This window comes from Morone saxatilis, unplaced genomic scaffold, assembly GCF_004916995.1.
Source record: "Morone saxatilis isolate NCDOM2014 unplaced genomic scaffold, NCSU_SB_2.0 Contig0, whole genome shotgun sequence".
Classification (NCBI taxonomy): domain Eukaryota; kingdom Metazoa; phylum Chordata; class Actinopteri; family Moronidae; genus Morone; species Morone saxatilis.
In genome coordinates, this window is record NW_023339650.1 from 7,297,918 (window position 1) to 7,311,999 (window position 14,082).

A 14,082-nucleotide genomic window follows, 5' to 3' on the forward strand; every position below is an offset into this window, starting at 1 on the left:
TTATTATTATTATTATTAAAATACAGAGAAATAATTTAATAAGATTAAATAATGATAATTATAGCAAATAAAGAAAATGGGGGGGAAATAAAGAAAAACAAAGACAGATAATAACAATAGCAAAAATAAACCCAAATATTCATATTTTAGTTTAGTATGTCCCATAGATGGGCCTATTAGAGGGGTCTTTCACTGTCCCTTAGAAGTAAGTTTTTCATGTCTGCAGGTAAATAATCTAGAATAGGTGATGTTGATGTATTTTACACTCATTTCCCTGTAATTCAACAGTACAGTTCGACATATTTGGTATCTTACGAAGCTTTACCATAATATGTCATATCCTAAGTAAAGTTCTGTGGATGTGAACAGGGCTTGGTCATGCAACGTGGGTGTGCAATGATCCACCCTCGGGTTGATCTGGTAATTTTGCAGAGCACTGTGGTTGTACTGGGCATCAACAAAAGTAAAGTTTATGATTATAAAAAGTTGCCTTCTCCCTGTGTGTTACACAGACTCTGAGCCCCTGCCATGTTTATATTGTAAAATCAAGCAAAACCACGTCCCTCAGAAATAGCACAGCTTCAAAATCCTCCCGTCCCCCAAATGAGCGCAGCTAATATATGCCAAACATTTACATTACGTCTGCAGGGGCAGATAAACATCCAGTAAGATTTCTGAATGATATTTGTGTTTTATCAAGCCCGCCCAGTGAGAACCAACTCTAACATGAAGAGAATTTCTGATACACCTTTCCAAGCTTACATCTTATCAATACACCTCAAAGTTACTTTTTTAAATATATCATTTTGTGTTGAATATAATCAAGAAACAAGAGACCTTTATGTGGGGTCTCTTAACACCAAATCTTATCCCAGACTACAGTCCAGGGATAAAGCTGATCCACCCTGAGATCCGCCTATCGAAAAAGTGAATGTCACCTATGGATGTTGGCAAAGTATATTTTTCTGTCTTTCAAAAGGTTTCTAAAAGTATCGAGCTACTTTTTTACTGCATTCCTTTATCCCTACAATGGGTGGTTTGTGCTCTGCAGCCTGGTGGTAAAGCCTTTTATTTTGGGAGATATTTGGAGATTAAAGGGCCCCTATATGTCCAATTTCTGTGTTATTGTAGGACAGGTTTTTTACCTTGAAGAAAATTACAGCCTGGATGGTGTGCTCTCAGGTGGAGAACATTTGCTCGGGCTGTTGTTGTGCTTTGTAGGTGTGAATCCAAAATCAGTAACGTCTGCACAGCATTTAAGTCGTAACCATTTTCATTTTACATTCTTATCTTCAGTCTCCCCCAGTTCTGAATATAATGTCTGAGGTTTGACGATTTATATCAGAAAACTATAAATATTTGTTTTTTCCCATTTTCCGCCTTTTGCTAAACTGTACCTTTGTAATTGCCCAATCATTTGGGAGCCTATTAACTTTCTCGCGCCCCTCCGTCCCGTAAAAGACTCCTGTTTTGACTCTAAGCCCTAATTATAGAGTGCTTAATTAGCCTGACACCCTTTGTTCTTTTCATTTGATTGGGGTTGTTTTCGCTAACAGCAGGCAAGGAATGTGAGAGATTACAATGCCAAAAATGCGGCGGGACTGACATCGTATTAAGAAAAGGGCATGCTGCTGCGAAGGCTGTTTTTCCAGACCAAAACCCATTCAGCAACATTTTACCAGCTATTATACTGTACCCAACCAGATGATTTCATTCCTCCTTTTCCTTATACGTGTATTTTAGTAATATTGTCTTTATTCTGATTGTTAAAATGTTGCTTAGGTATTTAGATCCAGAATTATCATCTCCCTCATATACTGAAACCCTCTGCACTCTTTCCCTCCAGATGTCTTACATATTGCTTTTACAATTTAACAAATATGCCTTTTCAGCAGTTTACAAGATGAAAGCAAGTGAAATAACCAGGCCAGCTGTGAGCTACACTCTCCCACCTTGCGTTACATTTTTAACAACACTCACTGACAAGACTTATAAAGGAGATTTATTGTTGCAAAAAACACAACTTTCACCTTTGACCTTATTATTCCAGTTCATTTAGGCAGTCAGTCAATAAGAAGTTTTACAGTAGGCTCTTAGTAGCCTTTCGCCCTGCAGGTGGCTCCCTGATGGACCCCCTACCGTCCTTCGTCGGCCGAGCAGCGGCTGTGACGATGAGGCGGAAACATCGGTACACTGGCCCATGCTGTGACAAACGTGTGAACTTAGCAGTGGGGTGGAGTGTGTGTGTGTGTGTGTGAGGGGAAAACAAGGAATAGAGGCTCATACGGAAGCTGTCAGAAACACTCTCATTAATGACCAATAAAGAAGGCTGCTGATGCATGACTGCAGGGACATTCTCTGAACACCTGGATGATTGTGAGGCTTTGATGTCGGCTTTTGAGAAGGGTCCGACAGACCCGACGCTGTGTTATTACTACTGTAATGGGACAGTGGGAGGACAGGCCCTCTTATCACTCACACTCTGTCTTTTCCTTCCAGCTCCTCTGCTCTCTTTTCATTCATTAGTCCACATTCGTGTTATGTCCGGCTTTTTCTTCCCCCGTTTGACACATTCTTCCATTTTGCAGCCTGATTTCATTCATACAAAATATTGTAAATGATATTAACATGCCTGTAGCCTGATACCAAAGATTTAATTCCTTCCTTTTTTCCTGTCCCTCAGAGAGGTAGACTGTATGGTCAAAGCTACATTGGATTACAATACAGTGTCTCCCAGCCTTTTCTGTTAAGTGCAGCAATCCATCTTTCTGTCATTCTGTTATGATACTGTTACCCTGATACAAACCAACAGCTCTTGTGTTTCCCTTGCTTTCTTAAAGAGGCAGATCAGTCCTCTGGTGTTCTGAGCTATAACGACACTATCGTATGTCTGTATTTCATGCTGTAGGTTGATTGAGAGAAAATAACATACAACTTTAAAGAACATAATTATCAGAGTCGAGCACACTATACAGCTTTTATGTTTCCTGCGTTTTTGGTTTTTGTGGCCAGTGTTGACTAGCATTTTCATTTGCAGTAACTCTTTTTCTTTCACTCTTTCCATCTAAGTTGTGTTCCTCTGTTGCCTCTGGGTTGCCAGATATTTAAATATAGAGTTTAATTCTAAGTACTGTATAAAATTGTTTATGTAGTTTAACTAAGCCCTTTTGAGACAGTACAGTTTGACAGTGACCCAAAAATGCAGTCTACAACTCTACAACAAACTAGTAAAATCTACTTACAAAATGTCTTGAAAAGGCTTCAAAAGCTGGTTAGCATAAAACCAACATGCATACTGACTAACTTGGCTGTTTTGAACATCAAAGGCCACCTTTGATAACCATAAAAAGTAGTGAACACATTTTTTCTAGTTAGTGCTAAGGTGCTAGGCCTGATAACAAGCTTCACCCACCCTTCACACAGTCGTGTCATGAAACACTATTATTATCTATGATCCAAGCAATTTTTTCTTTTGTATCATCTCCCATGTTCTCCCAGAGAGGCAGACCTGTTCCTGCTGGAATCTCGCAGGCTGTGGGCGGCTGAGGAGGGTTGGCTGGAGTTTGACATTACTGCCACCAGCAACCTGTGGGTGATGAGCCCAGTGCACAACCTTGGCCTGCAGGTCAGCGTGGAGACCAGCAGCGGTGAGAGAATAAATCACATTTTTTACTTTACTTTCACTCAATTTTACAACATAAATCCATAGTTTTATGTTAGTAGTTTAAGTAAGTCACTTCCTGTGGTCTACAAAAGAATCATAAATGACAACAGAATCAGAAACTTGTGCAAAACAACACAACCATTATGATAAATCTTGCCTTGTTTTAAATACTGTGTCTTCTGAAACAGGGCAGAGCATCAGCTCCAAGGAGGCGGGGCTCGTAGGACGTGACGGCGCGCTGGAGAAGCAGCCTTTCATGGTGGCGTTCTTCAAAGTCAGTGAAGTGCACGTCCGCACGGCCCGTTCCCCCGGCGGAAAACGTCGCCAGCAGAACCGCAACCGTTCCACACAACCACAGGAGGGATCCAGAGGCCTAGGCCCAGCAGGTCAGTCTGATGTCTGCTACACAAACACTGAACCTTAACTGACCTCATCAAACAATGCAACCATGAACACAGTCAGACACAAAACTGACCTCACTACATCCGTAATTGATGTCTAACCTGTTGAGATCAGCGAATGGGTAGCATGTGTTTGAAGTATTTCTCTTTGAGACACTTGATAAATTGGACCTGACTTCATCCGGATCTCTCTCTAATCAGCCCCCATCATTTGAAAATCCTAGCCTAGGGATGATGTCCAAAATCTGTTTTTACTGTAGTTCCTCTGCATGCATTTACAGCAGTGAAGTGTATCCTGAAACCTGCATCTTAAGCTGGGAATATAGTGTATATTTGAGAGCAATATATATAAGATGTTTTATTTATGAAGGGGATTTCGGTGGCACCTCTCCAGACAGGTTGAGCCAAAGAGTTGAATGGAGGGTTTGGCTGGAGATTTGAGCTAAAAGGAGCAAAGGCTAGAGTATGAGATGAATGGATGGTTTTAGGTGGAGAGTATAGAAGAGAAAGGAGTTTAAGAAATTGCGCTCAAACTCAAAGAAAAAGAATATGTGTGTAGTTACAAATGATGTAATAATTATCACTAGAGATTTAGTACCGCAAACTGAGACACACAAGATTGTGGACTAGTGAACATTCAGTGATTTAGGACCCGGACGGCAAATGCGTCTTGACAGGTGACCTCATCCTCTGAACCCTCCTCATCAAGTCCTCCCCGCTTCTCTCCTTACACAGCAGATGATGTAATGAGCAGGTAAAGTGAGCAAGTCTGATGTTATGAGCTTTGCAAGCTTTCAAATTAAATCAAACCCTAATCCGCCCACCTTTCACCTGCTGTGCAATTCTGGCAAGACTTTATAGCGCTTAAAGCTAAGCTGCTCCTGTGAGTCTTCATTGTGTGACTAATGCAGCACATAAAGTTAGTGCTCAGTGAGCCTGCTGTTAATATCGGCCTGATCCTTGGCTAATTTGACAGATGAAGCATCATGTTAATAATAAGCTTCCACAGCTCAAAGCTTTGACTCTGCTGTGTATCAGAGGAGAGCCCTGTGTGCAGCAGTAAATAAAAATGGCAACATGCAGCAAAGGGCCTCAGGTTTGGAATCGAACCCCAGGTGAACCACATACCAGGTGCCACCGTAGAACTTAGTTTTTCTGTTTTTCTTTAAATATCTCAGGGCTGTGTATTTGCTGAGCTTCAGGTAGCCAAAACTGTTTGGACCCAGCAGCAGCCTAAGCTCGGCACACCTGCTTGCTGGACTTGTGTCAGACTTTTGATAAATTACTTGTGAGAATCAGCTTAAGTATACTTGTGCCGATTCCAGGGGCTAGGCCCAAAGCTAGCCTGCTAACTGGAGCTGATTTTCAGCCCAAAACGGCTACAGCCCGCACCCCAAAAACCTGGCTAAATCTGGGCCGGGGTCGGCTCACGTTTGGCTCTCTGGTGCCGGGGCTTATCGCGCTGACACACAGCTGCACACGGCCCGAGTTGGCTGACTACTTGGGAAGTGATTTACCTCTGCTATGCTTCTTTTGCTGCCCCGTTTAATGGCTCTACCGTCTGCATGGTATACAGAAGTATGTGTGGGACAAGTTGGGTTTGTTCTCACTACCACTCGAAAAAGCCCTCGCTGAGATTTGTTTGCTGTATTTCCTGTTTGTTCAGAGCATCTCCTTCACTTTCCCAGTAGGTTACAGTGCGCTGCTGTTAACACAAGAGGTTGTAAGTTAAAATCCTGCAGGGCCTTTTCTCTGTAATTGCATTAGATGAAAGCTTTTGCTGACATAACAAAGAACAAAGACTCATCATTTGTTATGCTACAGGAGAGTTGGAGTGTACCACATGTTCAGTTTTGGCTCCAGACCTGTGCTCTCTTCTACCCAGCTGTCTTTGGCTTGAGATGTCCTAAGATGTCTTCAGAGCTTAAGTCAAGATGTCTTGAAGACGCTCTGATACTGGGGTAGTGTACCCCAGTAGTCTTAAGAATCAAAGAGCTGAGGTGAACACTATGTGCTCACAATGTGTTAGTGTTTCTGTAACAGATGTCGCCTCTGCTCTCCTTCAGTACATGAAGGAATATTTCTGTCAAATGTTATTAAATTCATAATTAAAGAACTAGTTAAATGCTTAATTTTACAAGCAAGTAGTGAACAAGGTGGGTTGGCTGTAGTCTGCTTTTGTGTCGGACTCTATATCAGGAGGATGAGAAATATTTCTCTGAGGTGAATCTGCTCAAAAATCTGTTCTAACAAGGACAATCTGTTAAATATGTGTCCTGGAGGATTGGACTTTACATAACCCAAAACATCAAGACCTCTCCGCCTCGCCACTCGGGACGACAGGGAGTGTAAATATTTAGATCCTACACAGGAAGCAGGGAGGCCCCCCTCGCGACAGCCGAGTGTCCGCGGCCAGCAGAGGACTGCTGGGATTGGACGGGATGGGAGGATCCGTGAGGAATTCAGGAGGGCATATGGTTTCAATACCGCATCACTCACTCTAGAGACAGGGAGGAGGACAGGATGGATGGGGAGAGCATCCGTCTTATAGAGCACTCATGGGGAGAAACAAAATGTGGACGTTGTCCCCCAGTGTCTGTCTGGCACAGAGCTACAGTACATCAGTTCAGGCCACCACAGCTCCGGCTAAAAGGAGTATTTCACCGATAATTCACCCTGATGCTTTTTCTTTCCGAAAAAACATGGGATCTAAGGCCGGAAGGCAGCAATGTGTTTGTTTTTAATTGCTCTAGTGTGCACTAGCTTCCACATAGAGGCTTTTTAAAACACTCTCAGCATGAGTTACTTTGCTCTGTGTGTTTTCTAAAAATAGTTTCCCTGCTCTGCCCAAATTGCACACTCCTGACCTGTGTGGTTAACCGCTGCACTGATCTGACCGTATCTTTCGGTACCATTTTGTCCTCATTTGAGGTGTAACTGACACTTAAAGAGACATTTTTGTCCATTTTCATTTTGATTTCATAAATACTCAAATGCCTTCTCTGGCTGCGAAGGATATAAAACAATCTTTTAACGATGAAACTTTATTTTCCCTACTGTATCCCCTGTGAGGCTTTGGGCCTTGTTATTTTCTCATTTTCACAATTTTAGCAAGCTGGATTTAAAAAGATATGTGATAGTAAATGTGTTCCAGATGACAAAAGAGGACAAATTCAGCCAAATACATTTCTGCAACATTAGTTTTGAGATAATGGTGCGATTAAATGTCTAATAAATCCCCTTTTTTTCATATTACACTGTCAAAAGCAGACCATTTGCAGACCAGGCAGACTAATGTCTTGTTTTCTTATTTCCTGGGCAAATATGTCTTTCTAGTTTACACTTTTTCTTAAATTTGGAGTTATGAGACAGATACATTTTCATCAGTATAATGCTTCCGCCCCCTCTGGGTGTGCACAGTGGAAAATGCTGCTGTGTACCTTGCCAAAAGAACAATACAACACCTTTAAAGGTAATTTGGGGTTTTGTGGGCAAAGAAGGCCAAGGGAGGTAATGGGAGTCGGGTTGGGCTTTGGTTGTGGGGGAAGTTAACAACCATCCGGGGAAGGAATATCAGGTCCCGGCGCTGCACAGGCGGCCTGTAATTAGGCCTAGCCAGTCATTAGCTGCACAGCTAAACGACTGACCACGCTAACAGTATCGCTCAAAGAATTATAATAACACGGCGCTTGGCCACCGGTGTTTTTTCATCTGTCTCTCCTCTCCTCCCTCCTCCTCCTCCTCATTCTCCTTGCTCCCTCCCCACCCGACCTCCTTTTGTTTACCGTTGGAGTAATTAGATGTGGCGGAGCTCCCTCGCAGGGTTTAATAACCTCTGTGATGAAAGACAGGAAGAAAGATAAACTTCAGTAGTAGTGGTTGGTGGGAGGGAAAAGAGAGGAGAAACGTCAGGGACAACAGTGACATTCTTCTTCCAAGTCTTAAGGACCCAGATTTTATTTTTGGGCCTATATAACCAAAGTTTTTCTCTCACTAAAACCTCTCTGGGAGTTCTTGTAATTGCTACTGTAAAAGCTGCAATTTTTTCTCACTCTTGATTTGAGAAATTGCTGCTGAAAACTATAGAATTACAGCAAAGCGTCTGTGAGAAATTGTGGCCAGCTTGGGTTGAAATGACTTTTTAATGTCACACACACATAGACCAACACACACGCTTCCTACACCAAACATCCTGGCTGTAACGTCTGAATTGGCACCATTTCATTTCTGGAACAACACGTCATAAATATAATTTATAGCCTTTTCCTTTCAACAGGTGCCGGTTAAAGTGTTTCAGGGGCTTAATGAATGGCAGGTAGTCTAGTGAAGGGTTAATATCAGCCCAGGACTCATACCACACAGTATTACGTTCAGTAAGGAGCCCTGTTTCCCCTGCTATTGAATAGACAGGGTGGGGAACCGGCAGCCGCTGCCCCACCTCCATGAATTCAATGTGAATCGGTTTTATTGGAGAGTTTTAGTGTCACATGGTCAAATAGATCCTTGTCTACTCACAGAGAAACATTTCCAGGTTAGGTAAGCTGCCGTAATAAGTGAGTAGAGCTCAGTGCCACTGGCTCCATTCACATCACCATGTCAATAAAGGAAATCCTGCTTCCATTTGATATTCAAATATTTGGTCCTGATAGAAGTGCAAGAAGCAAGTGAAACTAGGATTTATGGTTTGGTTTCTGTAGGTGCTGCAGATGCTTAAAGAAACCATAAGATATTTTAGGAAACAGGCTTATACGCTTTCTTGTCGGGGGTTAGATAAGATCGATACTACCCTCATGTCTGTAGGTGGATTTTGTTACCTTTGGACCGAGCAGGTCTAATTGTTTCCCAGTTTCCTGTCTTTATGCTAAGATATGCTGACCACCTGATAACTGTAGCTTCATATTTAGCATACAGACATGGGAGTGGTATTAATTAGGCACATTTCCCCAAATGTCTAACTATAGCTTTAATGAATGAGCTTAATACCACAATCTATCATCAAATTATTTTATGATATATTTTTTGTGCAAACCTACTACAATGTAAAAGTAAAACCTACTGCACATACTTTTCATTAGCAGTAGTATATAGTCATATACAAATTTGTCTAAAAAGGATAATATGTAGAGCTAGTTCACGTTCTCTTTCCCACCTCTGCTCTATGTCAAGGAGAGGAAAAAGAAATGAATAGAATCCTCATGGGAGCCGGAGCTCAGCGGTAGCTGTGTGGCATTAAATTTTTACAGGCAGGAAGGGGAGATGTGGTTTATGGGCACCACAAATCTGGGCCTTTACACTCAATGAAAGCCCACAGTAAATATCAGCTTTATTCCTCTTAAAGAGCCCCACAGACTGTAAATGCTGATGGCTTTGAAGGCCAAGAGGTGCAAGGAAAATGACTTGTGTGTAGATGCGTGTGTGTGTGTGAGAAAGAGGGGAAACTAGAGTATGTTGCTCAGTATGTTAACCAAAATGTGTTAAAGCCTTCTCATTTACCGTAAGTATACACATACCGTGTAAGTATACAGTGCTAATTTGAAGGTATTGCAACATTTTATTTTGATACAGATACAGTTTTTCTGTCTCAGCACGATGAATCAAATGAGATGATCGGATTTTGCCACCTCGCCCGCAACCGTAGACGCCTCGTGAGGAACTATATTAACAGCTACTGGTGCAGAAGTCCGCCTAGTGTGCAGCCGGCTTCATTCACCCTCCTACATGGGCTGTGATTTGACCCGAAGCTGAATGTCACGCACCATAAACTAGACCTGGATGAAGGAGCAGGGGGTCTCTGAGTGTGTGTATATAATATGGCCGCATGCAGTTTGGCCTGTGTGTATGTCATGGTACAGTGCGTTACTTACAGAGACATGGTGACTGGCACAAAAATAGTTATTATATTGTTCATTACTGACTCATAAATCTTTATACATGAATTGTATGAAAGCCTTGTCATCTTATAATAGTCTAATGTGTCAGTTCCTCGTTCTATAAACATCACCTCAAGTTCATATCAGGTCAGCCAAGTCACTAAGCCAATCAGCTTAGTTCTTTCAATGGCACTTTTCTTCCGTCCTTGGATGTTTCCTGTATATAAACACTGTACACACTGCAAATGTGCCTTACAATGCAAGAAAAAACAAGTGGATTTTAAATAATTATAGAAAAATCAGCAGAATCCTGCAGCAGCTGGTCTAGGACCAGCCTGTTTTCTCATTTGTGAATGCCTCCATACAGTAAATCTGTTAGATCCGAACGCTCTCTGCTGTTAAAGACTATGGCAGGTCAGTCAGTCCACAGGGAGGCAGGACGAGCACATGTGACCTGGTCTCCATGTGTATCTTCTGCGCACACACATTTAGACACACACAGATTTACACAGCACAAGCATGCGTGCCTGAATGCACAGTGTACATGTGCACCCACAAAGATATACACACCGGCAAACACACACACACACACATATATATAAACAGTGTATTTCCACATTAGCAGACACCCAGTGAACTGGCCTTCCTATTGGGAAGGAAGGAACCCTAAACTGGGGAAACACCTGACTGTATTTGATGGTTACGGATGGCCATTTGACCTCACCCCGCAACCGCCTGTCGTGACCAGTCTCACCTTCCATTTCCCGTCTCTTGCTGAATTAATGCGTCCACTCAGACACATTCATGTCTCTATTGTTGTTCTTGTTTAGGGAAAATTTAGACCGCAATTGATCTGCATCTGATTTGTTTGATGACATCTGAAAACCAAATTAGAACAGTGTTTGGGAACATTTTTATGCACTATACAGACAGCAAACTCCATTAACCTTTCTAAAATCAAATAACATGATTATCTTAAGTAGCCCTTAAACATTATAGTGAGTTATACAGTAATCCTTATGAGAGCCCTATAAGCCACTATAGACATTTCTTGTATTATTTTAGATGCTGTCTGGTAGATGCTCTTACACAAAGTGCCTTATTATTATAGAGCACCTGCACATTATTAGCACAGGTGGTAGAAACTGCAGCCCAAACTCAGGCAGTGTCAGCGCCATGCTCTACTTAGCCCCCCTCTCTTTTCTCGCTCTCTCTGAGTCCTCTCTGTCTATTTTCTCTTTCCCTCTCTTCTCATTTACTTCAAGCTGAGATGAATCCAAGTGACAAGTCCAACTGGCTCTCCCTCCCTCCCCCCTTTTCTGTCTCTTTTTTCTTATACTTGAGAGGAGTCCAGCTAAAACACACGGGTCTGGGCAGTGCGGTCAGTGCGTCTGTTCAAAATGAAATTTGATGTGATGATGAAATCTTAATGCAACTAGCACGGGCGAATTTAAATGACAACTCTGCCTTTTAATGGGTGGCTAAGTGGATTTGGCTGTTAAACAGATAAACATCAGGTCATTTGTGTGTGAGTGTGTATTTGTTTACGTACTGTAAGTGCCAGTGGTAATGAATGATAGACGCAGAGATGTAAGGACATCAATGACCCTTACATAATTGTTTGTATATACTGTGTGTGTGTGTGTCTGTCTCCAACTCCAGCTGACTAACCATGGTTGCTGTTGGCGAGTTAGTGAGGTGAGTGGCTGGGTGGTGGCTGTGACTGAGTGACAAATCCCCGTCTGCAGTCTGACTCACTCGCTCTCTTTTTCCCTGACACACACACACTCACACAAATCATTTTTCACATTTATTAAGTGCTTGTCTACGTATCACATAGCAATTGTGTCTTGTAAATGTTGCAACTGCAGTAATGTGCTGCTCATTTCTGGGGCCCTCTCTATTTATTGCAGAAGAGAGAAAAATCACCATGTTTGAATGGCTTGACAGAATAAGTGGCTACCCCAAACCGGCTGACGTTGCAATGAGCAAATCTGTAAAAAGTAGCAAATGGGAGTTTTGGTTGTGAGAGCCAGTTGCACATAGTGTCAAAGCTGTAAATAGTTTTTGTTTTTTTTGCAATGTGTAAAGTAAATAGTAGACTAAATATCTTAAGCACTTACTCTATTTGGCTAAACAGGGAATCAAAAACCAGTATCGTAGCCCTAATGACAAGTGGGACAAAAAAAGACAAAGGTCCTCTGCCAAAACAGTTGGTTAACAGTTTTATAATTAACCAATGACCAACTACAATTAAAATCACTTAGGGGCTTGTGGCTGGGGTACTGCTTAAAGCCATCGTGGGGCCAACAAGGAGCCAAGTGTAGTTTGCTTTTGTCGGCGTTAAGGGACCACCGTTACACCGTGGGTCATCCTGGATGAAGCTCTTCTGAAAATGCAGGACTAACTAGTGCCACAGCTTTCTTTTTTCTTTCTCATTGTCTTTCACTGGGAAGGCTTGTGAAGAAAAAAAAAACATAATAGCAACAATAAAGTCAATGAGGCAAGACAGAGAAAGTGAGCGAGAGAGAGCCCTTGAAACGTCAGTGGAAAGTCAGTGTCACCGCCTTGACTTCAGCGCGGTGACCGGTGCCAGCAATGACCTCCTCGACTGTAAAAAACCAAACCTATACCTGGGGCCGTCTGCAGCCAACCCGCCCCACTGCTGCAGAGTGGAACCGAGATAATTAAGTCCAAACTGCAGAGCCGGAGAGTCCATAAACACAATTGTCACTCTGTCACCACTTGCGCCTACGCCAAGCAATATTTGAATGCTGATGAATTCAATTAGGCAAACGTTCAGACGTATTAGGCAGCAGATGAATGTGAAGCACGTACAGCGCAGTGACCGCTGTCAGGAGCATTTGTGCCTGTGCTCCGGTCTACGCCCTCGCATGCGTCTCCACCCAGTGCATTACACACGGCGGATTGTGTTATTCTTCTGCTCTCAGATTCTGAATGTAATGCGTCACTTTCATGAGGTTTAATTGGGATATTTAAAAAAAAAAAGTAATTTACCCAGGGAAGGGTTTTTTGCTGACTGTGTTTTATGGTGGCTGTCTGTTTTTCTGTTGCAGATTACAACAGCAGTGATCAGAAGACGGCGTGCAGAAGACATGAGCTCTACGTCAGCTTCAGAGAGCTGGGCTGGCAGGTAGTGAACATTTTCTTATTCAATGAATCCACACAAGTCCTAATACACGTGTGTGGTGAACAGGTAAGGTAGTAGTGATCCTTACAGTCTCTGATAGTCTAATCCATGTTTACTGGCAGCTAGATACCATACTGTATGTAGAACAATTTAAGAGGCTAACACAAATAAAACTGACTTTGAAAGATGGAGTTTGGCTCACTCAGGATCCATAGACACACAATGTAGGGATGATTGTGGACGTCTTGCATAATTAATAGTCTCTATATACACATACAAGTCCAGCAGGCACAAAAGGCGTTTACAGAATTACAGAAAAGGAGTAAAATGCACACATTTTCTTCAATGGGGAATAGTAATTGAACTTCAGGACCTTGTTATCAATAATAAGTCAATTCTACATCTATAGGTGTATCAAGTAGCTACTTCTTTTTTTAAAGGCTTTTTGGGGACTTTTTATGCCTTTATTTGAGGGACAACAGAGCAAGATAGGATGTTTTAAGATAACAAAATCAAAATCTCCACTTATTGAAGGCCTAACAAATGTGTAAAGTTTTTTTGTTCCATGTTTACTAGTATGCAGTCTTGTCTTTGGTGGCATTTGTGAATTATGTTAGTACTTGCTAAACCTACAGGTTTAAAAAATGTGGTGGACCAAACATTTTTACCATTAACCAGTCATTTAAGTCATACTTCTCATACATTATAAACACTGTTAGAAACAAAACACTGCTTTGTGTATGTATGTGTACGAGAAGTGATGGATTGTCCGTCTGGAAATTTGACAAATGCCAGAAGGGCTGCCTGACTATGGGGTGCCTGGGCCACGGGGTCCACCCTGCAGGCCTCTTGAGCACCCCGCTATGCAAAAACAAGTGCGAGAAAGATGCATCGCCACGAACCGACCTATCACAGCCTGGATGGGGTGGGACATTAAAGTCAAAAAGCCCAGAACCATTTTTCATTCCCAGTCCATCACTGTGTGGGAGTGTGTGT

The 14,082-nt window shown here is 42.2% G+C and overlaps 1 protein-coding gene across 1 annotated transcript in view; it reads left to right on the top strand.

Annotated features, from left to right (window-relative positions):
• The window catches only part of bmp6 (bone morphogenetic protein 6), a 41,839-nt gene that overhangs the window by 25,764 nt on the left and 1,993 nt on the right, over positions 1-14,082 (top strand). The window contains exons 3-5 of the mRNA XM_035655932.1: positions 3,499-3,647; positions 3,853-4,050; positions 13,013-13,089. Coding sequence (XP_035511825.1) covers positions 3,499-3,647; positions 3,853-4,050; positions 13,013-13,089 — 424 coding nt within the window. The remainder of the gene's footprint in view (positions 1-3,498; positions 3,648-3,852; positions 4,051-13,012; positions 13,090-14,082) is intronic.